The 24,952-nt window shown below is 38.0% G+C and overlaps 1 protein-coding gene across 1 annotated transcript; it reads left to right on the top strand.

The window, feature by feature from the left end:
- Positions 1-17,453: 17,453 nt before the first annotated feature.
- NPBWR1 (neuropeptides B and W receptor 1) lies at positions 17,454-18,959 on the top strand. Its single transcript, XM_046028299.1, has 2 exons — positions 17,454-17,564; positions 17,788-18,959. Exon 2 carries the CDS (start codon positions 17,964-17,966, stop codon positions 18,957-18,959), a length of 996 nt encoding a protein of 331 aa, XP_045884255.1. The 5' UTR covers positions 17,454-17,564; positions 17,788-17,963.
- Positions 18,960-24,952: the final 5,993 nt, after the last annotated feature.

The following is a 24,952-nucleotide window of genomic DNA, read 5'->3' as shown; positions in this document are numbered from 1 at the left end:
AGTTCTGGTACTTTTGGAATGGAGTCTTTTGGAATTTCCACATTAAGTATCATATGATCTGTCAAGAGTGAGAGTTTACCTTCTTCTTTGCTGATTCAGATGCCTTTTATTTCTTTTTGTTGCCTGATTGCTGAGGGTAGGACTTCTAGTACTATATTGAATAGCAGTGGTGATAGTGGACATCTCTGCTGTGTTCCTGGCCTTAGGGGAAATGGTCTCAGTTTTGCCCCATTGTGAATGATATTTGCTGTGGGTTTTTCATAGATGGCTTTGATGATATCCCTATACTGTGATGAGTTTTGATCAATAAAGGATGCTGTACTTTGTCAAATGTTTTTTCAGCATTTATTGAGAGTATCATATGGTTCTTGTTCTTTCTTTTATTAATGTATTGTATCACATTGACTGATTTGTGGATGTTGAACCAACCTTGCAGCCGTGGAATAAATCCCACTTGGTCGTGGTGAATAATCCTTTTAATGTACTGTTGAATCCTATTGGCTAATATTTTGGTGAGAATTTTTGCATCTGTGTTCATCAAGGACATTGGTCTGTAATTCTCTTTTTTGATGGGATCCTTGTCTGGTTTGGGATCAAGGTGATGCTGGCCTCATAAAATGAGTTTGGAAGTTTTCCTTCCATTTCTATTTTTTGGAACAGTTTCAAGAGAATAGGTATTAATTCTACTTTAAATGTTTGGTAGAATTTCCCTGGGAAGCCCTCTGGCTCTGGGCTCTTGTTTGTTGGGAGATTTTTGATGACTGTTTCAATCTCCTTACTGGTTATGGGCCTGTTCAGGTTTTCTATTTCTTCCTGGTTCAGTTTTGGTAGTTTACATGTCTCTAGGAATGCATCCATTTCTTCCAGATTGTCGGATTTGCTGTTGTTTAATTGCTCATAGTATGTTCTTATAATTGTATTTCTTTGGTGTTGGTTGTGATCTCTCCTCTTTTGTTCATTATTTTATTTATTTGGGTCCTTTCTCTCTCTCTCTCTCTCTTTTTTTTTTTTTTTTTTTTGTGAAGTCTGGCCAGGGGTTCATCAATCTTACTAATTCTTTCAAAGAACCGGCTCCTAGTTTCTTTGATCTGTTCTACTGTTCTTTTGGTTTCTATTTCATTGATTTCTGCTCTGATCTTTATTATTTTTCTTCTCCTGATGGGTTTAGGCTTTTTTTGCTGTTCTTTCTCCAGCTCCTGTCAGTGTAGGGTTAGGCTGTGTACTTGAGATCTTTCTTGTTTCCTGAGAAAGTTTTGTATTGCTACATACTTTCCTCTCAGGACCACCTTTGCTGTGTCCCAAAGATTTTGAACAGTTGTGTTTTCATTTTCAGTTGTTTCTATGACTTAAAAAAAATCTTTAATTTCCTGGTTGCCCTATTCATTCTTTAGTAGGATGCTCTTTAGACTCCATGTAATTGGGTTCTTTCTGACTTTCCTTTTGTGATTGAGTTCTAGCTTCAGAGCATTGTGGTCTAAAAATATTCAGAGAATGATTCCAATATTTTGGTAGCAGTTGAGACCTGATTTGTGACCCAGGATGTGATCTATTCTGGAGAATGTTCCAAGACCATTAGAGAAGACAATGTAATCTGATGCTTTGTGATGGAATGTTCTGAATATAGTTGTGATGTCCATCTGGTCCAGTGTGTCATTTAAAGCTTTATTTCCTTGTTGATCTTACCTTAGATGACCTGTCCATTTCAGTGAGGGGGGTGTTAAATTTCCCTACTATTATTGTCACTGTATTTCTTTGATTTTGTTATTAATTGGTTTATATAGTTGATTGCTTCCATGTTAGGGGCATAGATATTTGAAATTGTTAGACATTCTTGTTGGACAGACCTGTTAATATGATTCAGTGTCCTTTCTCATCTGTTATTATAGTTTTTGGCTTAAAAATCTAATTTATCTGATATAAGGATTGCCACCCCAGATTTCTTTTGATGTCCATTAGCATGGTACATTGTTTTCCACCCCTTCCTTTAAATCTGGAGGTGTCTTTGGGTCTAAAATGAGTTTCTTGCAGGCAGCATTTCCATGGGTCTTACTTTTTTACCCAATCTGATACCCTCTGTCTTTTCATTGGGGCATTGACCCATTTATATTCAGGGTAACTATTGAAAGATATGAATTTAGTGCCATTGTATTGCCAGTAAGGTGACTGTTACTCTATATTGTCTCTGTTCCTTTCTGCTCTATGTTACTTTTATGCTCTCTCTTTTCTTACAGGACCCCTTTCAATATTTTCTGTAGGGCTGGTTTGGTATTTGCAAATTCTTTTAATTCTTGTTTGTCCTAGAAGCTTTTTATCTCTCCTTCTATTTTAAATGAGAGCTTACATGGATATAGTATTCTTGGCTGCATATTTTTCTCATTTAGTGTGATGAATATATCATACCAGTCCTTTCTGGCCTGCCAGGTCTCCTTGGATATTCCTGCTACCACTCTAATATTTCTTCCATCATATATTACAGACCTTTTGTCTCAAACTGCTTTCAGGATTTTCTCTTTGTCACTGAGACTTGTAAATTCTACAATTAGATGATGGGGTTTTGACTTAGTTTTATTGATTTTGAAGGGAGTTCTCTGTGCCTCCTGGACTTTGATACTTGTTCCCTTCCCCAAATTAGGGAAATTCTCTGCTATAATTTGCTTCAATATACCTTCTGACCCTCTCTATCTTTCTTCTTCTTCTTCTGGGATCCCAACTATTCTAATATTGTTTTTTCTTATGGTATCGCTTATCTCTCAAATTCTCCCCTTGTGGTCCAGTAGTTGGTCATCTCTCTTGTTCTCAACTTCTTTATTCTCCAACATTTGGCCTTCTATATCACTAATTTTCTCTTCTGCCTCATTTGTCATAGCAGTAAGAACCTCCTTTTTTTTTTTTTACTGCAACTCATTAATGGCTTTTTTGAAATTTCAATTTGGTTAGATTTTATTTCTTTTATTTCTCTAGAAAGGGATTTTATTTATCCAGAAAGGGATTCTTCAGTATCTTCCATGCTTTTATTGAGCCCAACTAGTACCTTGATAATCATCATCCTGAACTCTAGTTCTAACATCTTACTAATGTTCATATTGACTAAGTCCCTGGCCATCAGTACTGCCTCTTGTTCTTTTTTTTTTTTTTTTTGAGTTGTATTTTCCACCTTGTCATTTTATCCAGATAAGAATAGATAAGTGAGAGAACAAAATACTAAAAGGGTAGCAAGACCCCCCCCCCCCCCACCAAATATTCACTAACCAAATCAGAAGAGACTGAAAATCGGGCAGGAAGGGAATAAAGGACTAAAAAAAAAATAAAATAAAAAGACAAAAGAATGTGATCAGAATGGAGACTAGAACAAAGCTATATGCTAGATTTAGGGTATATTTTGATCTATTAGAAGAAACTGTATCCCAAAATGTTAAAGAAAGAAAAACCTATGAATTGCTGTTCTTCTCTTTGATCTCCTGTTGAGTTTGTAAGGTTTTCAGAATGGTTTGATAACTCTCTAGCTGAACTCCTGTGACCTGATGATATTTAGGTCTCCTACTCCTCTGCCATATTGCTTCCTCCCCCCACATCACAGATTATTTTAACCTGTAGCTCCCTGTTAACTTACAGTGTTGAACATCTTTCTATATGCTTATTTGTCATCTGTGTGTCTTTTTCAGTGAGATTTCTGTTTAGATATTTTGTCCTTTTTTTTTTTTAGTGGTTTGTTTTCTTATTCTTTAGTTTTAAGAGTTCTTTGTATATTTTGGATACAACGCCTTTACAAGTAAGTGCTTTGCAAATATTGTGTGGCAAATATTCAGTCTGTGGCTTTCATTTTCATTTTCTTAACACTGTCCTTTCCAGAGAAGAAGTTTTCCATTTTAATCAAGTCCAACTTATCAAGTTTTTTCTTTCTTGTTCTTGTGTAATGTATCACATCAACAGACTGAAGAGGAAAAAATCACCTGATTGTATATATGGAGCAAAAGCATTTGACATAGCCCGCTCCCCCTCTCCCAATCCCACCTCCCCCCAGGAGGGGAGGCGAACCATAAGAGACTATGGACTCTGAAAAACAACCTGAGGGTTTTGAAGGGTCAGGGGTGGGAGGTTGGGGGAACAGGTGGTGGGTGATGGGGAGGGCACGTTTTGCATGGAGCACTGGGTGTTGTGCAAAAAGAATGAATACTGTTACGCTGAAAAAAAAAATAAATAAATAAAAAGGGGAAAAAAAAAAAAGCATTTGACAAAATCTAACACCCATTCATGATAAACTCGCAGCAGGAATAGGGTGTAACTTCATCAACTTGATAAAGAACATTGACAAAAAAAACTCCAGTTAACGTCATAGTTAATGATAAACTACATGCTTTCCATTTAAGATTGGAAACAAAGCAAGAATGTCTTCTCTCATCACTCTTGATTTAATATCATACTAAAAATCCCAGGTAATGCAATAATACAAGAAAGGCAAATAAAAAATATATATATAGATTGGTAAGGAAGAATTAAAATTGTCTTGTTTCACAGGTGACATGATGGCCTATGTATAAAATCCCAAATAATCAACAGTAAAGTGATTATAGTAAGATTGTATTCAGGTTAGTATGAAAAATTTAATAGAAATTAAACAATAGAAGTTGAAATTAAAAACATAGCAGCATTTATATTAGCATAAAAAATGAAATAATGTGAAATAAAAAATTAGGCAGATATCTAATATAGTATATATATGATCTATATGAGGAAAACTATACAATTCTGATTAAATAAACCAAAGAAGATCTAAAAAAATGGAGAGATAGTCCATGGTCATGGATAAGAAGACTCAATATTATTAAGATGTCAGATCTTCCCAACTTAATCTATAGATTCATTTTGATCCTAAGAGTAAAATCCCAGCAAGTTATTTTGTAAATATCAACAAAGTGATTCTAAAGTTCATATAGAAAGCCAAAGACCCAAAATAACTGACAAATATAGAAGAGCATAGTCAGAGGATTGACATTTCCTGACTTTAAGATTCACTATGAAGCTACAGTAATCAAGATAGTGTGGTATTGGCAGAAGAACAAATGGGTACATCAACAGAACAGAATAAAGAGCCCAGAAATAGACCTATATAAATGTAGTCAGATGATCTTTGACAAAGGAGCAAAGACAATTCAATTGAGAAAGGACACCCACACGCAAAAAGAAAGAAAGAAAGAAAGACAGGAAGAAAGAAAGAAAGGAAGAGAAAAAACCAAATTTCTAAGATCATCTAGATTTTCATGGTTTTACATTTTACATTCAGGTCTATGATCCCTTTGAGTGAATTTTTTGAAGGGTATAATACCTGTCCGTGTCTAGATTAATTTCTTTTTTTTTTCTTTTTTATTCATTATATTCACAATGTAGTGCAACCATCACCCCTATGTATTTCCAAAACACTTCTTGTAGCCATGGTTTTTAATTTTTTCCTGCTTTATTGAAGTATAATTGACATACACATTTTATAATTTAAATGTGTACAATGTGAATTTGATATACTTGTATACTGCAATATGATCACCAATACAGTTTTAGCTAATATCACCAAATGTAACAAAATTGCCCTATTTTTTAGTGGTGAGAACACGTAAGATTTACTCTCAGCAACTTTCAAGTATAGTACAGTATTGTTATATCCCCAGAACTTATTTCAACATATTCTAACTGGAAGTTTGTGCTTTTTAACTAATACCTTCCCATTTCCCCCATACCACAGCTCCTGGTAACCACTATTTCACTGTTTGCAAGATTTTGGATTTTTCAGATTCTGCATGTAAGTTATAACATGCATTATTTGAATTTGTCTGTCTCACTTATTTCAGGTAGTGCCCTCAAGATCTATCCACTTTGTCACAAATGGCAAGATTTCTTTCTTTTTTCATGGCTGATTAGTATTCTGTTGGGTGAGTATATACATAAATGTATATATCACATTATGTGTGTATATGTACACACATATCTTTCACATCTTCTTTATACATTTGTGCCACATTGTGTGTGCACCACATTTTAATCTTTCTTTCTGTTTATCTATCATCTATCTATCTATCTATCATCTATCCCACATCTTCTTTATCAATTTATCATTGATGGGCCTTTGGTTTGTTTCCATGTCTTGGCTATTGTAAATAATGCTGCAATGAACGTGGGGGTGCAGTTGTATCCTGGATATATTGATTTTATTTCCTTTGGCTATGTATCCAGACATGGGACTGTTGAATCATATGGTAGCTTATTTTTAATTTTCAAGGAATCTCCATATTATTTTCCATGTCACTCTATACAGTGACTGTGCTAATTTACAATTCCACCAAGAGTGCTCAAATGTTCCTTCTTCTCTATATCCTTATCAGCATTTGTTATTTCATCTTTCTGATGACAGCCATTCTAACATGTATAAGATGATATCTCAGTGTAGTTTTGATTTGCATTTTCTTAATGGTATAATACTGAGCACTTTTTCACGTACCTGTTGGCCATTTGAATATCCTCTTTGGAAAAATGTCTCCTCATATCCTTTGTTCATTTTTAATTGGATTAGCTGTGTGAATTTTTTTTCTTTTGAGTTGTATCAGTTCTTTATGTATTTTGAATAGTAATCCCTTATCAGATACACAATTTTCAAATATTTTCTCCTATTCTACAGTTTCTCATTTTATTTTGTTGTTTGTATCTTTTGCTGTGTGAAGGTTTTTTAGTTTGATATACTCCCACTTGTTTATTCTTGATTTTATGGTTTGTGCTTTAGGTGTCATATACCAAAACTCCTTTACTCATTGCAAAAATCTATGTCCAGAAATTTTATCTTATATTTTATTCCAGATATTTTATGGTCTCAGGTCTTACATTTAAGTCTTTAATCTATTTTGAGTTGGTTTTTGTGAGTGATGTAAGATAGGAGTGTGGCTTCATTTTCTAACTTGTGGATACCCAATTTCCCCAGGACCATTTATTGAAAAGAATATATTTTCTCCATTGAGTAACTTTGGCTTAGGTAGTATTATTTGGCTATATATATGTCACTTTATTTCTAGGCTCTCAAGTCTATTCTATTGGCCTTTGTGTCTACTTTTTATTCCAGTGACATACTGTATTGATTATTAGAGCTTTGTAATATAGCTTATAAATCAGGAAGTATGTTGCCTCTTGCTGTGTTTTTCTTTCTCAGGATTTCTTTGAATATTTGAGAATTTTTTGGTTCCCTGTAAATTTTTAATATTGCTTTTCCTACTGTAAAATATGGTATTGGAATCTTGATAGGGGTTGCATCAAACCTATGGATGATTTTTGGGTAGTATGATCATTTTAACCATATTAATTTTTAATTATATCCATTGATAAACATAGGATATCTTTCCATTTATTTGTGTCTTCTTTAGTTTCTTTCATCAATATCTTGTAGTTTTCACCACAGAGATCTTTTATCTCCTTGTTTAAAATCTGAGTTTTGACATTTTTATTATAATGTATCTTGGCAGAGATAATTTTAAATTAAAATAATGGATGATCTAGGTTCATGGACTGGGATTTCCAAATCTCTCCCCAAGTCATTATTTCTCTAAGGTTTCTGCCCCCTTCTAGAACTCCAATGATTTGGATAGTGGTTTTCCTGAGGATGTCCTATAGATCATGTAAACTTTCTTCACTCTTCTTAACCTCTTTTTCCCCTTTTCTTCTCAGATTGGATTATTTCAAAGTCTCTACACTCTATCTCTGTAATTCTTTCCTTTTTTTTTATCTACTCTGCTGCTTTTTATCTTTGTTGTATTTTTCATTTCATTCAATGACCTCTTTAGCTCTAGGATTTCTGTTGGTTCCTTTTTGTGGTTTCTATTTCTGTTAAATATTAATTTTTTTGTTAAATTTTGATTGTGTCTTATTTACCTGATTTTGTTCAGTTTTTTTGTCTGTGTTTTCTTGTTGGTTACCGAGTTTCCTTCAAATAGTATTTTGAATTCTCTATGGAGTAAGTCACAGAGTTTCATGTTTGCATTCAGTTATTGGATGATTTTGATGTTTCTTTTCTGTGATATCATGTTTCTTTGACTTTTCATGTTCTTTGGAGTTTTGCATTATTGTATTCAAATTACCAATTATCTCCTCCAACTTTTACTAACTGCCTTCAGGATAGAAATGCCTATCATCAATTCTGCTATGGATTCTGAGGAATTCTCTGACTTTGTATTGATACACCTGCTCTTCATTTCCTTATCCTTCTGTGGAAGAATTATTAATGTTGTACATCTTCTCTGGATACTACAAAATGCCATACTGGATGTTAACTTCTGTTATGTCTTCCTGAAGGTGGCGCTGTGCAGTTCCTTCTTTGCCCACTGACCTTGGCAAGCTTTCTGCATGTGCTCCTTGCCTACCACAGTTGGCTCTCCTTGCACGTTAAGGGGTTTGCACAGGTGGTCAGCCAAAGAGTAGAAGGAAGTGTGTGTTTGGCATGCAGTGAGCTGGAGGTGCTTGCAGGGTAGTTGAGGGGGATCTGCAGGTGTGATTTTCCCTGTGTCTTGTGAGGCTTTCTCACTGAATCTACAATGTCATCATCAGAAACTATACCCCTTTAATGTCCTCTGAGAATTCTACATGCCATGCTGCTCTTCCTATCTTCTCCTTCCCCCATCACAGATCTTCCTTTTTCATGCTCTGGATGCTGTAAAAGAGAAATTAGTCTCCTAAGCATTATCCCAGACAGTTCAGGAAACTAGATGTTCATTCATTGTCTCTCCCTTTCCCCTGTGAGAGAAATCACAGGTCATCCAGTTTAGCTGTAAGCTATACTCCCTTAAGTGAGGAGTGATGCCAGCCAAGACAAGCTGTTCCTCTTACCCATTCCAGTAACTCCAAAATTTGCTCCAACAGAGTATTAGACTTCTCCTCTGGAAACCTGTACTGTTGACTTCCACAAAAATTCTCTTGTCCTAAGTCCACCACGCAAGTCAGTGTTGTGCAAACCCTCCTAGATGGTGGCCAAGAGGGGCAGAACGAGTTCACAGTTTCTTGTAGTTCCATAGCTAGTGCTTCCCTCCACTTGCTTATTAATTAATGCACCAGTAGGCAAGACTCCTCCCAGGTCCCTTGGTGCATGGTGCTTGGTCCCACTGATCCCACAGAGACACTTCTGTTTGTGGATGGATGACAATTTTTTATGTCAAATGAGGGAAACAAAAAATGAGGGAAATTTTTTGTCACCGTGATGTTAATGTCATTCTCTATTCCTTTATTTTTAATCTATCTGTGCCTTTATATTTAAAATGAATTTCTTATAGATCACATATAATTGGGTCTTGTTTGTTTATCCATTATGACAGTTTCTGGTTTTTTCATTGATATATTTAGACCATTTGCATTTATGGTAATTATTGGTATAAGTGGAGGAATAGCTACCATATTTGTAGCTGTTTTCTATTTATCGCCTTTTTTAAAAATTTATTTCTTATTTAGTGTTTCACTCTATTTCTGTCACTTCTGATTTTTTTTTAAGATTTATTTATTTATTTATTTGACAAAGATCACAGGTAAGCAGAGAAGCGGGCAGAGAGAGAGGAGGAAGCAGGCTCTCCACTGAGCAGAGAGCCCGATGCAGGGCTCGATCCCAGGACTCTGGGATCATGACCTGAGCCGAAGGCAGAGGCCTTAACCCACTGAGCCACCCAGGCGCCCAATGGCACTTCTGATTTTAATTGTACATTTTATATTATTTCATTTTCTCTTCTCTTTTAGCATATTATGGTTCTTTAAAAAATTTTTTAGGTAGTTGCCTTATTTGTTGTTTACAATTAAGTCTACTTTCAAATTTCACTATACCCACTTATGGGTAGTATAGATTCCTTATAACAGAATATTCTTAATTCCTAACTCCCATTCTTTATATTTCTGTCAATAATTTTATTTCTGTCATTAATTTTACTTATCTATACTCTATTGTCACTGAATGCACTGTTGCTAGAATTGCTTTGAACAACCAATTATTGCCAGCCAAAACTCAGATGATCTTAAATTTTAAATTTTATAAAAATTCCCAAATAATTTTTGGATAAAAGAAATCATGGAAATGACAAAATATTAATATCTGACTGATGCTAATAGTACATATGAGAACTTGTAAGATGGAGGTTGATTGATATAATAATGTATCACCTCACACCTGTTAGAATGCTTGTCATTGGGGTGCCTCAATGGCTCAGATGGTTAAGTGTCTACCTTTGACTCTGGTGATCCTGGGATCAAGCACCATGTCAGTACCCTACCTCTCCCTCTCCCTCTGTTCATCACCTACCCCCCAACCTCCACTCATGCTCTCTCTCTCTCAAATGAATAAAATCTTAAAAAAAAAAATGCTTGTAAAAACAACAACAACAACAACAACAGGGATAAGTATTGGCAGCAATATGTGGAAAAGGGAACTCTTATGCACTGCTGTAAGTTATAATTGTAAAATGTGAACTGGTGAATGATTATGGAAAAAAATCCGTATATATAATGGAGTATTATTTGGCCAAGAAAAGAAAATTCTGCCATTTGCAACAACAAGGAAGGACCTTAGGAGCATTATGCCTAGTGAAACAGATCAGAAAGAAAAAGACAAATACTGTATGATCTCATATGTTTTAACAAATATAAAGTTTACATATAAAGGTTAAAAAGACAACTGAACCCATACATACAGAGAACAGATTGGTAGTTGCCAGAGACGGCGGGGTGGAGGGGTGACGCATGAGCAAAATAGGTGAAGGTGGTAAAAAGCTACAAAATTTTAGTTATAAGATAAATAAGTCCTAGGATATAAAGTAACATACAGGATGGTTACTATAGTTATTAATAATGTTACATATTTGAAAGTTGTCCAGAGAGTAAATCTTAAAACTTCTTGATACAAGAAAAAAATTTGTAACTATATGAAGTGAGATGAATATTAACTAAGTCTATTGTGATAATCATTTTGTATTATATACATGTATTAAATCATTATGTTGTACACCTCAAATTAATACAATGCTATATGTCATTTATATCCCAATAAAGAATAGGATGAATAAAACAAAAAGCTGAACCTTGGAAAATAGTCCAGCATAATTCTTAAGAAAAAATAAAGTACCCATAAAAATATTAGAAGTGAGGGTGCCTGAGTGGTTCAGTGGGTTAAGCTTCTGCCTTTGGCTCAGGTCATGATCTCAGGGTCCTGGGATTGAGCCCTGCCTCTCTGCCTACTTGTGATCTCTCTCTGTATCAAATAAATAAAATCTTTAAAAAATATTAGAAGTGAAAGTAATGAAAATAGGAATGGAAAAGATGAAAGGAATAAAGGAGGGTCAGGGGTAGAGATAAAATGCATTTTTAAGACAAGCTATTGCATTTGCATGTAAGAAAATACTATAAAGGATTAAAACTATAGCTAAATAATAACATGTCAAATAGGAAAAGCTGGATAAAAGCATAGTGCAGAAATATACTTAAATGACAGAATTTATATAAATGTTTATGATACTCAAAACAGTATAACATGTATTTTGGTGCAAAAAAGAAAAACATGGACAAAAAAACATACATCAACTTCAGAATTATGGCCACTGTTTTGGATGGAGAGGAGAATTTATACTTATTTCAAGGCATACAGATTCTTGGAAATGTTTGGGGCAAATCTGGACTCCAGATCCATTTGAAATAAGGGTTGGATTATACAGTTTGGGGTAGGTTTTTGTTTCCTTCAACTAAGCTAGAAACAGTTTTCTTTCTGTCTTTTGAATTGTTAGGTGGAGTTTTCGAGAGCCCTCTGTAGGGGTCTGAGTTTCAACTTCTTGCCCTAGATGGCCAAGTCCCATCTCCTGTCTTCCCATGTTATTTTCTTTCTTTAAAAAATATTTTATTTAAATAAGAGAGAGTGCATGCACAAGAGAAAGAGAAAGGCAGAGAGAGAGAGAAGGGGCGGGGGAGAGGGAGAAACAGACTCCTCATTATGCAGGGATCCCAATACTGGGCTCGATTACAGGACCCTGAGATCATGACCTGAGACAAAGGCAGATGCTTAACTGACTGAGCCACCAACGTGCTCCCCCATATGTTATATTCTAATTATTTTATCAAGATATCATAATTCTCACACAATAAATTTCCCTGCATTCCTTTGTAATCCTGTTCTCCTGTCCCTCCCTGCCCTGTACTTTCCATCCCTTTCCTCAAGCAAAAACTCATCTGATTTCTGTCACAGTAGAGTGCTTGAATTTTCTAGAGTCTTTTTTTTTAAAGATTTTATTTATTTATTTGACAGACAGAGATCACAAGTAGGCAGAGAGGCAGGCGGGGGGAGGAGGAAGCAGGCTCCCTGCTGAGCAGAGAGCCCAATGTGGGGCTCAATCTCAGGACCCTCAGATCATGACCCAAGCCAAAGGCAGAGGCGAGGCTCAACCCCTGGACCCTGGGATCATGATCGAGCTGAAGGCAGAGGCTTTAACCCATTGAGCCACCCAGGCACCCCAATTTTCTAGACTCTTAATAAATACAATCATATGGAGTTTTGTTTTTATTTTTGTTTTGTCTGGAATCTGTCACTTAGCATACTCATTTTTTAATTTCCATGTTGCAGTGTATGCATCTTTACCTTATTCCTTTTTATTATTGAATAGCACTCAATAGCCTCAATAGCACTAAATAGACCAATTTAGGGAGGACTGACATCTTAACAATACTGGTCTTTTGACCTATGAACATAGAATATCTCTCCAATTTTAAAGTATTTTTTAATTTCTTTAAGCAATGTGTTGTAATTTTCAGTGTATAATTCACATCTTTTGTAAGATGAATCTCTAAGTACTGTTTGATATTACTGTAAATGATTAAAAGAGGGCACATGCTGAGATGAGCAATGGGTATTATATACAACTAATGAATCATTGAACACTACAACAAAAACTTAGGATGTACTATATGTTGGATAACTCAACATAATGAAAAATAAAATAAAATAAAATAAAAAACCCCGCCCTCCTGATGTTTGTATTAAAATGATATATTTAACAGAAACCTTTGTATACTACCCTCTGCAAAATAAAAAAATCCTTATCCATTATATATATATATATATATATGTATATACATAATATATAGATTGCAGACATTGCAGACAGGGTACATGGGTGTAGCTAGGCAATGTGAAGTGATTGTATTCTGTGTATATATATGTATATATATACACATATATATATACCTATATACATATATATATACATATATATATGGTATCTTCATACAATGACAGCTTTACTTCTTTGTCCCCGATCTGAATGCTTTTTATTTTTCTTTCCTCATTATACTGGCTAGAACCTGCCATATAAGGTTGAATAGAAGTGTGGAGAGAAGACTTCCTTGTCTTATTGCTGATTTTAGGGACAAAATATTCAATCTTTCACCATGACAAGTCCTATAAGCTTGATGTTTCTACCTTTTCATTTCTGTCTTGAATACACTTTTTTTCTGAGCTGAGGAAAAACAATTTTGAAAGTTTTAGTAACACTAAACTAAGACATACTGATTATATTAGATATTAATATTCTTAGGACTCAAGATTCAAATATTTAATTGCATACGTTTTAAAATAAGAAGTTGGAATTTAACATTTTCTTATTAAAAAGCAAAATTGCTTCAAGCAGTACAAATTGTTATTGGAAATCTCTTTTGGGACAATGTTGTGGGTGAACTTTACTGTGTGTGTATGTATGTTTGTAATAATTTCACAAGTGCTGGAAGAAATTCCTTCCTTATATATTCTTAATTTCTTCTCAATAGTCAGTATTTATGACTGCAAAGTACTACTCCAGTGATTTTTACAAATATTTTTTTCTTACTAATATAAAAGTATATATTTCTTACTAATATAAAAGTATATAAAAATGTTTGGGAAATTCAGAAAAGTGCAAAGAAAATAAAAATTACTGCCATATTTATATCCTACCAAAATATTTTTAACATTTTGATGTACGTGCTTTCATAATTATAGATACTTACATAATTATGTGTATGAAAATACACATACACATATGCTTTTTAATTTGGCATTTTGCTGTACAGAAAACTTTAGATATTAACTTCTGCTATGATGAATTAGCTATATCATACAAACCCTCCTGTTATAAGCTACCATAAAAATTGAGAAAAAAACTTGACAGCTGTTTAAAGACATTGGGGACCAATCAAGAACCCCAGGATTTGGGGCACCTGATTGGCTCAGTGAGTAAAGCCTCTGCCTTTGGCTCAGGTCATGATCTCAGGGTCCTGGGATTGAGCCCGGCATCAGGCTCTCAGCTCAGCAGGAGGCCTGCTTCCCCATCCCCCTCTGCCTGCCTCTCTGCCTATTTGTGAACTCTCTCTCTGTCTCTGTGTCAAATAAATAAATAAAACCTTTAAAAAAGAAGAAGGAGGAGGAGGAGGAGGGGGAGGAGGAGAAGGAGAAGAAGAAGAAGAAAGCCAGGATTTAAGGGACCAGGTTGAAGTAAAGCATGGGAGAAGGGTAGGAAATGCAAAAAAGAGCATGAAGGTCTAACACACATGTAACTGGAGTCCTAGTAGGAGGGAAGAGAGAGGAGGGGACAAAGAAGTAAACACAAGAGAAAATGCTGAGAATTTTCCAAAACTGAATACAAAAAAAGATCAAGTTACAGATTTAGACACTCTAAAAATCCAAACCTACATGAATGGAAAGAAAATCACTCCTAGCTCATCTTATTTGCCTGCCAAAAGATGAAATCAAAGACATAATTTAAGAACAGTTACAGAAAAAAGGAAAAATACCTTTGAAAGAGCTACAGTAAGACTGGAAACCAATTTTCCAATAGAAATAATAGATGCAAAATGAAAATGTACTGTCATTTAAACTGTTAAAATAAAAAAACTGAAAATCTAGAATTTCATATCCAATTTTTATTTCAACCATTTGAATAATGTATGTAGAACTAATAAGTTAATGAAGTATGGGAAACTGAATAATAAAATAATAAATTTTTAAAAAATATTTTATTTATTTGACAGACAGAGATCACAAGTAGGCAGAGAGGCAGGCAGAGAGTGAGAGGAGGAAGCAGGCTCCCCACAGAAGAGACAGCCCGATGTGTGGCTTGATCCCAGGACCCTGGGATCATGATCTGAGCCAAAGGCAGAAGCTTTAACTCACTGAGCCATGCAGGCGCCCCAAAATAATAAATTTTAATCCAGAAGAACATCAAAAGGGGAAAAAATGATGAAAACAATGGAGGAGAAACAGAACAAAAAATAACATTGTAGGTATATCAAATATTACCAATGACTACATTAAATACATTATGAACTAAATATTCCAATTCATAAACAAATATTGTCAGATTGGATCAAAAAACCTTTATTATGTTTACAAGGGATATATTTTAGACATAAGGACAAAGAGATGTTTAAAGTAAAAAGATTCAAGAGAAGATATTCCATGATACTATTAAGAGGAATAATTTTATTAGTACCAAAGAAAAGAAACGATGTACAACAAGTAGTAACCCAGTTAAAGAAGGATATTTTATAATGAGAAAAGAGTTCATTCCACAGAAAAATATAACAATCTTAAATTTGTGTGCACCTAATAAAACAGCATCAAATTATGCAGTAAAAATTAACAAAGTTAAGCCACAGAGAAATCTGTAATCATTGACTGATATTTTTTAACAGTATTCTCAGTAACTCAAAAAGCAATCAAATAAAATGCCAATAAAAGAGAAGATGTAAGGAACATAATAGTAAATTTGACTCGTTGAAATAACCTAGAGTTTGGCACCCAACAAATGCAGAACACACATTATTTTCAAGTTTACATGAACTAATTAGAAAAATAACTATGTACTGCAGGGCAGTGTTTCAACAGCTACCCATGAACTGAAATCATATTGAGTATGTACTCTGCTCACAGTGTAATTCTAGCTTAGTGCTAGAAGTCAATGATTTAAAAAACTGGAAAATCTCCAAATATTTGAAAACTAAGCAACTATATAACTATATAATATATATGTATGCATACATATACATACATACCCACAGATATACATATCTGTGTGTATTATATACACTATATATATATATATATATATATAATGTATATGCTTTCTTTTTTGTTTTGTTTAATGTTATACGATGTTTTCTTATATATTTTACCTCATGGACATAGCCTGACTTTCCTGTTACTTTCTTCATACAAAGCGTGAAACTGCAGAGGAACTGAATTATGAAGATCCCAGGAAAAACACAATGAATGGGTAAAGGAAAGCATTTGTATTTCTGCCCCCAGAGGCTTCTTCCACTGGCACTTTCACTCTCCTCATATCTTAGGACCTCTCCCCTAAAAAGGCTTCATAAAGGACCAAAAATGCACTTTATCTGGACTTCACCTGCTTTTGTGGGAAAGAAAATTTTTTGAGGGAAAGAAAATTTTTTGAGGGAAGTAGGATAGAATCCTGTGTTTTAATTTGCTGCTCTCCCAAAGGGAAGGTGGAGGAAGAAAATAGGAACTGAAGAGAACTAATATTGAGTTAATTTCATTCTGTCCTCAAAGGTGAGTTCCCCTTTTTGTAGACAAAGAACTCTGGCTCTGTGAGGTAGGAACATTGCAGTCCAAATCTGCCCCATATCTGCCCCTGCTTTGCCTCGCTTGGCCACACTGCTACCACTGCCGGGTAATTCTCTTACCAGGAAAATCAGAAAGGCGTGTATGAGAATCAGTGTAGTGTGTTGAACAACCTGAACGTTTTACGAAATATGCACTAAGTCGTAGTACACTAAAAGGCTTTCAGAAGCAGTTTATCTTTGTTAATAGTTATTATTCATATGTTCATTTAGAAAGACTAAAGTGTCTCAAATTGTCCACCATTATTTGTTAATAACGATTTAATAATCCTGTGAAGACCAGAGTATTAGAAAACGGGTGATTTGCATTTTAAAATTACATTCACTGCTCACTTCTGTTTAGCTATGTAGTATAAAAGTAACTTAAAATTTAAAATTACATTTGCTCATTTGGGGTATGGTGTTTTAAAAAATAGAATGGGAGCCTCAGCTGCACTGCTCTATTAGAAGAGACCACCATCAATATCCTTGCTTTCTCTTAAATTTAATTCTTAACAGGAGAGTTTTTTATTAATTCAAGTGGAGTGACGTTCATATGGAAGGAAAAAAAAGGTTTATGAGTAATGCGGTTCTCTGTGCCACCGCTGGGGTGGGGGTGGTGCTGGAGGCTGTCGGGTCAGTGGAGAGCCGCTGCGGCTGCGCCATCCCTAAGCTTCCAGGAGCGCAGGCTGAACCCGCGGAGATGCGAGCTGGCGCCTGGGGCAGAAGCAGCGAAGGGGACTTTCGGCTGGTTGCCGCCCCAGCGGTCAGCACAGCCGGCGGCCTCCTCTCCTGACCCTCCAGAAAAGGAGCCTCTTCCCTGAGCTCCTGAATGAGATAGAAGTTCCTACTGAACTTGCTACTAAGGAGGTAACACCGAACCTAGGGAACCCGTGTCGGCCAGGGGCGTCTTAAAGAAGAAGAGACGGGTTTGTATTTTTCCTGTAAAGGGTAAGGACTCTTTACTCTGTAGGACTTTGTTCGATGTATTCAATTGGTTAGAATAAATTTCAACAGGTAGCGTAGAACCATCACATGGGGGCAGATTTGGGGCGCCGCGCCACCCCTCCCCTCCCCTCCCCTAGGAACCGCACCTCTCGGTATAGTCGCACGTCGATCATCATAACCCTTGCTTTCAATTCCGTTTCGCAGCCCGGGAGTCCGCGGCAACGGTGGGCTAAAAGGATTGCCAGGAACGGAGCCCCCACCGGGAAGCGGCAGAAGGACTTGGAGCGCAGGTCCGCGCAGACGCGGGCTAGGGGAACTGCAGCGACTTGCAGGGCATAGGTGGAAGAAACGGGGTCGCCGGCCCCTCTGCCCTGGCCGACATGCACAACGCATCATTTTCGGAGCTGGGGCCAGCCAACACGTCGTGCTTGGGCCTCGCGCTGGGCTGTCCCAACGCATCGAGCCCGCCGCTGCCGCAGCCACTGCCGCCGCCACTGGCGGTGGCGGTGCCCGTCGTCTACGCGGTGATCTGCGCGGTGGGGCTGGCGGGCAACTCGGCAGTGCTGTACGTGCTGCTGCGGGCACCCCGCATGAAGACCGTCACCAACTTGTTTATCCTCAACCTGGCCATCGCCGACGAGCTCTTCACGCTCGTGCTGCCCATCAACATCGCTGACTTCCTGCTACAGCAGTGGCCCTTTGGGGAGCTCATGTGCAAGCTCATCGTGGCCATCGACCAGTACAACACGTTCTCCAGCCTCTACTTCCTCACGGTCATGAGCGCTGACCGCTACCTGGTAGTGCTGGCCACCGCCGAGTCACGCCGGGTGGCTGGCCGCACGTATAGCGCCGCGCGCGCAGTGAGCCTGGCGGTGTGGGGACTCGTGACGCTGGTCGTGCTGCCCTTCGCCGTCTTCGCCCGGCTCGACGACGAGCAGGGCCGGCGCCAGTGCGTGCTGGTCTTCCCGCAGCCAGAGGCCTTCTGGTGGCGGGCGAGCCGCCTCTATACGCTTGTGCTCGGCTTCGCCATCCCCGTGTCCACCATCTGCGTTTTCTACAGCATCCTGCTGTGCCGACTGCGAGCCATACGGCTGGACAGCCAAGCCAAGGCTCTGGATCGCGCTAAGAAACGGGTGACTCTCTTGGTGGTGGCGATCCTGGCCGTGTGCCTCCTCTGCTGGACGCCCTACCACCTGAGCACCGTGGTGGCGCTCACCACTGACCTCCCGCAGACGCCTCTTGTCATCGCGCTCTCCTACTTCATCACCAGCTTGAGTTACGCCAACAGCTGCCTCAACCCCTTTCTCTATGCCTTCCTGGACGACAGCTTCCGCAGGAGCCTCCGCCAGCTGCTGGCCTGCCGGGCTGCCGCTTAACCCTCCTCCCCACACCCTTTCGCGCGCCCTGCGCCCCAGTCCTGGCTGCTCTAGCTCCGGCCGGTGCAGAGGGAGCAGGCGACCGCGGCGCTCGGGAGGCCTCCCTGAGCTGTAGTCTCCTGCCCCCAAGCCCGAAAACTTGCTAAAGATCCAGATTCTTGGGCTCCGGCTCAGACATAGGGAATCGGACGCACTAGGGCTGCGCCCTCAGTTTGAATGTATATTCAAGCCCTCCGGATGATGCAGGACCACGCTAAGTATGAGGACTGCTGAGAATGACAACGCAAGCGGAGCTCTCCCTAATGCCAAAGGGCACCGAGTTGACCCCCGAATTTGACAGGGAGGTCAGGAAGGGAGGAGGAGGGCGACAGTGGTGCTGGGAGCCCTCCGCCCCTTCACCCTTTCTCCACCCGCCCCTTCCCCCTTTCTCCACCTGCCCCGGGCGTTCTCAACTCGGGCTTTAGATGGAGCACTCGGCTCTATCCCTGGATACCGGGAGGCGGAGGCGGAGGTGGGAATGGGAGCTAGAAGAGTCCCGAGGATGCCGGGGCCCCCTTAGGCGTCGGCTCCGCGCTCGCCCTGCACCTTCCTACTTCGGTTTCCGGCAGCGACTGCCTGCGCTTTTGCTCAAAACCCGTGAGCAGCCTGGCCAGGACCTTTAGCACTTCTCCGCTTGCCCTAATCGCTGGGGAAAGGGTCAAGTCTCCTGCGTTCGGCGCCCAGCGCTCTGAGAAGCAGGGATCTCGTGGAGCGTGCGGGAGTGCATGTGCGTGCGTGTGTGTCTAGAGGAGGCGTGGGATTGGGTAAAGGAGGTTGGAACTTGGCTGTAACTGCCTACAATGGTGATGAGAACTGTGATAATTCCCCCTTCCCGTTTTAGCTCCTTTTATCTCAGCGTTTCCTTTTCCCTACTCCTACTCTTTCTCGAAAACGCTCCATGACTCTCAGACTTCGGGGGAAGCCGGCTCGCCCTGCTCTGAGAGGCCCCGAGCCGCGAGGCTCCCAGGCGCGCTGTTGTGGCGCCCCCTTGCGGGGCCTGCTGTCCGGCGCCGAACGCCTGAGAAGAGAACTCTGCACCTACTAAAAAGGCAATTTCCGCCTCTGGGTTACCTATCTTCGCTGCTTTCCACAATTGAGTCCAGTACTGCTACGTCCCTTTGCCCCAGGCGACCTTTCATACCACTTGGACCAGTGCGTTGCAATTCTTAGTGCGAACATTATTTTTCAGGACTGAGAAGTTTATAAATACACATGTCCTAATCTCACAAGTTTCTGAGGACAGCATGAGATTAAAAAGTGAAATGTGTATCCGTTTCTTTGATCCCTTTCTCCTCATATTCTTCATGCCTTTTGCTTGAGGGAGAGCCAGGAAGCTGAAATGACTGACATCTTCATATTTTTCTCTATTGGATTCCTTTCCACAGGGAGCTATCGATTACCTATGCTTTATTCCTTAGTGCTAGTCAGGTGAGCCTGGTAAATAATCTAGTTCTGTAATCACAAGGGAGCCCGACCAGCACCCTGTCTTTATTTTTATCTTCACTTATGGAAGACAAAATTGGATTAAGAGAGGACAGAGACTTAGATTTACCCAACCTTTTGCAGTTTACACCTCAGACATGAGGGCAGAGCCTTTACCAGACTATAGCCCTTGATTACAATGTTTCAAAGGGATAGTTTTTCTCTGGGCTTAATTCCAAACAGGAATGAAAATTTATAGAAATACTTGTTTCTTATAGTGAAGTGTTAGGTGTGAAAAAGAGTGAGTATTCCTGGCAGGTGTAGCTTGCTTTGTTTGATGGGCATGACTCAATTTCTCAATTATTTACGTACAAAAATACCTTGTAAAAGTATATGGAAGAGGAAAAAATCTCTTTTGGGTGGGAGAAAGTAAGATCCCTTTCTGATTTTAGTGAATGATAATTTATTCATTTCAGAGTTATTAGAAACAGTCATTCATAACTATCAGTTTAAAAAAACGTGAATTTAGAAACCTACTCCAGTAATCAATAATAGTAAATTGTCCAAAATAGTTTTGTTTGTTCTTTTATGTCCCCATTGCATTTTGAATGATGTACCTTTGAGCAATCCTTTGCTGGTGGGCTTCAGACCTCTTGGAATTTATTGCAGTATCTTTCAAATTTCTTGGAAATATAAACCTCACGTGTTTTCATCAACCCAGGAGCTGCAGTTTGACATTCTTTGGACACAGAGTGAGAGAGAGCTGAGTAATTCATCTGCCTATTTTGTCATTCCAACCACAGATTCACCTGGAGCTGTCTCAGAATCTTGGAGAGGACTATTGGAAAAGATGGACTATCACTGTGTTGGCCACAGCAAGTTATGAGTAGGGGTCCTAGTATGGTATGTGGGGGATTAAATAAAACTCAGTTCAGTTTCACCTTGGTTTTCTAAGTCATTGGATAAACCATTGTGTCATTATTTCTAGTTTGTTGCCTTCATATTAGCATGTAGAAACCCAAACTGTATGTCTCAGACTTCCTTTCTATGTCTTAGATACTAAGTAGAATAAATACACAAACAGCCATGTACAAATAGATTTTACTTACATTATTCTATTGAAAAGGTTTTAACTCTGTGTTGAATTCTTGCAGTCTTCATGTAAACTGTGTTGTTTGGTTATACCATTTCTGATGTTTAAAAATGTCTATTTGTTTTAGTTAGCTTAGTAAACTTATGTAATGTGTGTGTTTAAGCTTTTGCTTGAAAAATGCAAAATGCTGTTAGTCCACACTGAGAGAAGCTCAGTTTAAAATAAAAAATGAAACATTCTGAAAAAATAGTTGAAGTATTCTGTGTGATAAGTGAATATTCTATTGCTTGAGAATATGGAATCCATAATTTAGTCACCTTAATGCCTTTGAGGAAAAGTTATCTAATGGTTAAGTAGTGAATAAATAGAAGTATTTGACAGGGCAAGATTAAGAATGAACCCTCCCCCCTTATTTTAGTTGATTGTGAAAATGATGTCTAACTGCTGATTAGCACAAAAGCTCTGTGACATATGCCGGGCAAAAAAAGCATGATAAGCTTTTGTCAAATAATCACAAACCTTGTTTATTTAATATTTGAACAACTTATTCAAGAGAGTGAGAGGGAGAGAAATTGCTTATGTTATTAGCACACATTTTTCTATTTTAGTTAACAGCACAGACATGGCTCTCGTGTGTGTAAGGTGAAGGGGCTAACTAGAAAATCCCTTGAATTTAGAGAAAGCTTTCCTGGGTGCCTCAGTTAGTTGACCGTATGACTTTGGCTCAGGTCATGATCCCGGAGTCCTTGGATCGAGCCCCTCATGGGGCTTCCAGGTAGGAAGAAAGCCAGCTTCACCCTCTCCTTCTGCTTGCTGCTTCCCCCTCTCGTTCTCTCTCTCTCTTCCTCTGTCAAATAAATAAATAAATAGATAGATGATAGATAGATAGATAGATAGATAGATAAGAGAGAGAAGGAGAGAAACCTCCCTTCCCTCAGCAACATGCCTGAAAAACAACAAACAATATTCCACCACCACGGATGGCACTTATCTATGCTTATAAGATTAAGGAAGGAATCAGAGAATGCTTCACATAGTGGTCCTTTACTAGGATAACTTTGGGTCTGACTTTTTAGTCCCATTTTATATAGAGGAAAAGTGAGATACAAGTAGCTTGGTCCATTTGGCCAGGCACAAAGACTAATCAAGACCAGTCAGAGCCATCTGTTTCCTTTTCTAGGAATTGTCTCATCCCATTCCAACAGAGATGAAATTGGTTGCCATGTGTAATTCAGAATTATTAGACCATGGAACACACTGAGGTCTTTGAAATATTTAATGGCTTAAACAAGATATACCTACTACTTCATCATGTCATACAAAGGGAGGATAAGGGATAAGATTTACTAATAGAACTTCAATCCTAATTCAGAATCTTGAAGGTGCGTGGTGTGCATGATGTTGTTAAAGGTTATATAAGAATAAAAATTTCTGAACCAGGACTGGCTGCATTCTCCCTTCAACTGGTTGTAATCTACATGCTTTATATACATGAAGTTGTGCTCTAGGATGCACCATTTATGAAAAATAGAATGTTAATAGGACTTCTGTTTATATAGAACAGAATTTTGCAATGGATGACACTGTCCTTCAGTTTAGGGCGAGGTACATTTATTTATTTACATCATATAAGGTTACACAAAGATATATCACATCAATTTATTGATTTATTTTATTTATATAATATAAGGTTACACAAAGATATATCACATCAATTTAAAAAATGGGGAAAGGGAAAAAAAATTAAAATGACATCTTTGAGAAACTATTAAAATGGATGAACTGTGTGCTTCCCACAAGCCAGAAGGATTTCTCTTCTGACAAATACCTACTGGCAGCAAGAGTAGTTTGCACTCCCAGCAAATGCCTCAAATGCCATCTTTGACCAGATGTCCCATTACGCCATGGCCTGGGGAGTCAGCTTAGCATCTTTTTGTGTACAAAGCATCTTTTTTTTCTCTAAGAAAGATGAGGTGATCAGCGGAGGTGTCCCAGTTTTTTTTTTAATTCAAATATAATTAACATACAGTGTTATATTAGTTTCAGGTGTACAATATAATGACTCAACAATTCCATACATTACTCAGTTCTCATCATCCTAAGTATACTCTTTAATCCCCTTTACCTATTCCCCCATTCCCCTACCCAGTCCCCTCTGGCAACTAACAGTTCTCTGTATTTAAGAGTCTGGTTTTTTTGTTTGCTTCTTTTTTCTTTGTTTCATTGTTTCCCAATTTCTACATATGAATGAAATCATATGGTATTTGTCTTTCTCTGACTGCCTTATTTCACTTAACATTATACCCTCATGTTTTTGGAAATGGCAAGATTCCATTCTTTCTTTTGGCTCTGAAATATTCTATCATATATATATCACTTCTTCCTTATCCATTCATCTGTGGATGGACAACTGGGTTGTTTTCATATCTTGGCTATTGTAAATAATGCTGCAATAAACATGTGGGTACATGTATCTTTATAGTAATACTTGAAATCAGGAAGGGCCATGCCTCCCATTTTGTTTTTTCTCAGGTTGCTTTGGCTATTTGGGGTCTTTCATGGTTCCATCTAAGTTATAAGATTGTTTTTTCCTACAGTAAAAATGGCATTGGATTTTATAGGGATTGCATTAGATCTACAGATGGCATTTGGGTACCATTGGCATTTTAAACAATATGAATTTTTCCAATCCATGAATATAGGATACCTTTCCATTTATTTGTACCTTTGATTTCTTTCGTCAATGACTTGCAGTTTTCAGAGTAGAGATCTTTCACTTCTTTGGTTAAACTTATTCCTAAGTATCATATTGTTTCTGATTCTATTGTAAATGAGATCATTTTCTTTATTTCTTTTCCAGATAATTCAGTGTTAGTATATAGAAATGCTACTGATTTTTGTGTTGACTTTCTATCCTGCCACTTTACTGCATTTGTTGATTATATCTATCTTTTTTTTGTGAACTCTTTAGGATTTTCTACATATAAAATCATGCATATACAACAAATAGGACAATTTGACTTCTTTCTTTTGAATTCTGATTCCTTTTAATTCTTTTCTTTCCTGATGCCTCTGGCAAGGACTTCCAGCTCTTAGAGGAGAAGTTTTCAAACATACACCATTCAGTATGATGTTAGCTGTGGGCTTATCATATGTGGCCTTCACTTTTTTTTTAATTTAATTTAATTTTATTTTCAGTGTTCCAAAATTCATTGTTTATACACCACACCCAATGCTCAATGCAATACATGCCCTCCTTAATACCCACCACCAGGTTCACCCACCCCCTCACCCCCCTCATCTCCAAAACCCTCAGATTGTTTCTCAGAGTCCACAGTCTGTTATGGTTCATCTCCCTCTCCGATTTCCCTCAAGTCAATTCTCCTCTCCATCTCCCAGTGTCCTCCATGTAATTCCTTATGATCCACAAGTAAGTGAA

The sequence above is a fragment of the Meles meles genome, chromosome 1, assembly GCF_922984935.1.
Source record: "Meles meles chromosome 1, mMelMel3.1 paternal haplotype, whole genome shotgun sequence".
NCBI classification, from domain to species: Eukaryota; Metazoa; Chordata; class Mammalia; order Carnivora; family Mustelidae; genus Meles; species Meles meles.
Note: the sequence above shows the minus strand (reverse complement) of the source record. Positions and strands in the feature narration are given on the sequence as shown.